The following is a 2,500-nucleotide window of genomic DNA, read 5'->3' on the forward strand; positions in this document are numbered from 1 at the left end:
TTAGCAGGGTCGTGTTCATTAGCGAACGCAACATATTTGTTTTTTTAAGCGCTTCGCAAATGAGCGTTTCTTCTTGCACATGTCCAGGTAATCCCTCCCCGTTTCCGTGTGGTTTCTTCCCGTTGGTGCCTAATGAACATGACCCCGAACGGTTCTTTATATGATCTACAGGTAACTGACAACATAAAGGAAACACCAACATAAAGTGTCTTAATTGGGCGTTGGGCCACCAGGAGCCACCAGAACAGCGTCTGAAACTCTATTGGAGGGATGCGACACCATTCATCCACAAGAAAATCCTGAATTGGGGTGAAAAACGAAGTCTCAGGTATCGCTTCAGAATAACCCATAAGTGTTCAACTGGATTGAGATCTGGTGACTGAGACACACACACACACACAGACCACACACACACACACACTCACACACACGCGCGCACACACACACACACACACACACAGACACACACGCACACACACACGCACACACACACACACACCTTTTAAACCCCCTGTGCTCCTTTGAGACCCCTATTTCAAAGTCACTGAGATCTCTTCTTCTAGCCATGGTAGCCAAAATAATGGGCAATGTGTCATTGTTATACATGACCCTAATTGCTTCATTAACTCAGGAACCACCACTGTGTTCCCTTTATGCTGGCAGCTTCAGTTTGTCTACAGTATGAGCCTGTGTCTCCATCAGTATGAGCCTGTGGCTCCATCAGTATGAGCCTGTGTCTCCATCAGTATGGGCAGCCTGTGTCTCCATCAGTATGGGCAGCCTGTGTCTCCATAAGTATGGGCAGCCTGTGTCTCCATCAGTATGTGCAGCCTGTGTCTCCATCAGTATGGGCAGCCTGTGTCTCCATCAGTATGTGCAGCCTGTGTCTCCATCAGTATGGGCAGCCTGTGTCTCCATCAGTATGGTCTCCATCAGTATGTGGCAGCCTGTGTCTCCATCAGTATGGGCAGCCTGTGTCTCCATCAGTATGGGCAGCCTGTATCTCCATCAGTATGGGCAGCCTGTGTCTCCATCAGTATGGGCAGCCTGTGTCTCCATCAGTATGGGCAGCCTGTGTTACCAGGAGGGGAAGTCTGCGTCGTCTCCCATTAAGACACAACACATGTATGGAGCAGGTGATAGAGGGATTATCACTACTCAGTAGCTTAAAAGTACACACACACGAGCACAGAAACTCACAGAGGATAGAGGACAGTAGAGGACAGTAGAGGAGAGGACAGTAGAGGACAGGAGAGGACAGTAGAGCAGAGGACAGTAAAGGAGAGGACATTAGAGGACAGTAGAGGAGAGGACCGTAAAGGAGAGGACATTAGAGGAGAGGACAGTAGAGGACAGTAGAGGACAGTAGAGGAGAGGACAGTAAAGGAGAGGACATTAGAGGAGAGGACAGTAGAGGACAGTAGAGGACAGTAGAGGAGAGGACAGTAGAGGACAGGAGAGTAGATGACAGTAGAAGAGAGGACAGGAGAGGACAGTAGAGGAGAGGACAGTAGAGGACAGTAGAGGACAGTAGAAGAGAGGACAGTAGAGGAGAGGACAGTAGAGGAGAGGACAGTAGAGGACAGTAGAGGAGAGGACAGTAGAGGACAGTAGAGGAGAGGACAGTAGAGCAGAGGAGAGTAGAGGACAGTAGAGGAGAGGACAGTAGAGAAGAGGACAGTAGAGGAGAGGACAGTAGAGGACAGTAGAGGAGACGAGAGTAGAGGAGAGGACAGTAGAGGACAGTAGAGGAGAGGACAGTAGAGGAGAGGACAGTAGAGGACAGTAGAGAAGAGGACAGTAGAGGAGAGGACAGTAGAGGACAGTAGAGGAGAGGACAGTAGAGGAGAGGACAGTAGAGGAGAAGGGAGAGGAATTGAGGAGGATCCAGAGTGGGTTAGTCCAGCGTGACCACATCCCAGAGGTCTAGGTGTGGGGGGAACTATTGTTTTCTAAAGAGGGGGTAGGAACTGAACTCACCGCTTCCTGCAGCAGTTGCTCCAGTGAGTAGATTCTGGGGCGGTTTCCTCTCTCCCCGTCAATAACAATGCTGTAGCTGGCGATTGAGAAAGAGGAGAGAGAGAGAGCGAGAGAGAGAGAGAGAGAGGAAGAGGAAGGGAGAGAGGAAGAGGAAGGGAGAGAGAGAGGAAGAGAGAGAGAGAAAGGAATAGAGATAGAGAGAGGAAGAGGAATGGAGAGGGAGAGAGGGAGAGAGAGAGAGAGCGAGAGCAGAGAGAGAAAACTATTTTCAGCTGTGTGGGTATTATGCCTGCCTGGTTTCACGTGTCACTGTCCCACTCCTCTGTTCCACTTGCCTGCTGCCGGAGCAGCATTATCGACACTCTTCTACTCAGAGTGAGCTGGGTGAGAGAAGACATGGAGTTATGTAACAGAGAGAGGAGGAGGAGGAGGAGAGAGAGGGAGGAGGAGGAGAGAGAGGGAGAAAGGAAGAGAGAGTGCTCTGCAGGGGGTGTGTGGACTCCTTCTGGAGTGAGAGGCT

The 2,500-nt window shown here is 50.4% G+C and overlaps 1 protein-coding gene across 3 annotated transcripts in view; it reads right to left on the reverse strand.

Annotated features, from left to right (window-relative positions):
* The window catches only part of LOC139365176 (BAH and coiled-coil domain-containing protein 1), a 115,348-nt gene that overhangs the window by 17,775 nt on the left and 95,073 nt on the right, over positions 1-2,500 (reverse strand). For all 3 annotated transcript variants that reach the window (XM_071102621.1, XM_071102623.1, XM_071102622.1), the window contains exon 22: positions 1,981-2,056. In XM_071102621.1, the coding sequence (XP_070958722.1) occupies positions 1,981-2,056 (76 nt within the window). The remainder of the gene's footprint in view (positions 1-1,980; positions 2,057-2,500) is intronic.

The sequence above is a fragment of the Oncorhynchus clarkii genome, chromosome 13 (genome assembly GCF_045791955.1).
Source record: "Oncorhynchus clarkii lewisi isolate Uvic-CL-2024 chromosome 13, UVic_Ocla_1.0, whole genome shotgun sequence".
NCBI classification, from domain to species: domain Eukaryota; kingdom Metazoa; phylum Chordata; class Actinopteri; order Salmoniformes; family Salmonidae; genus Oncorhynchus; species Oncorhynchus clarkii.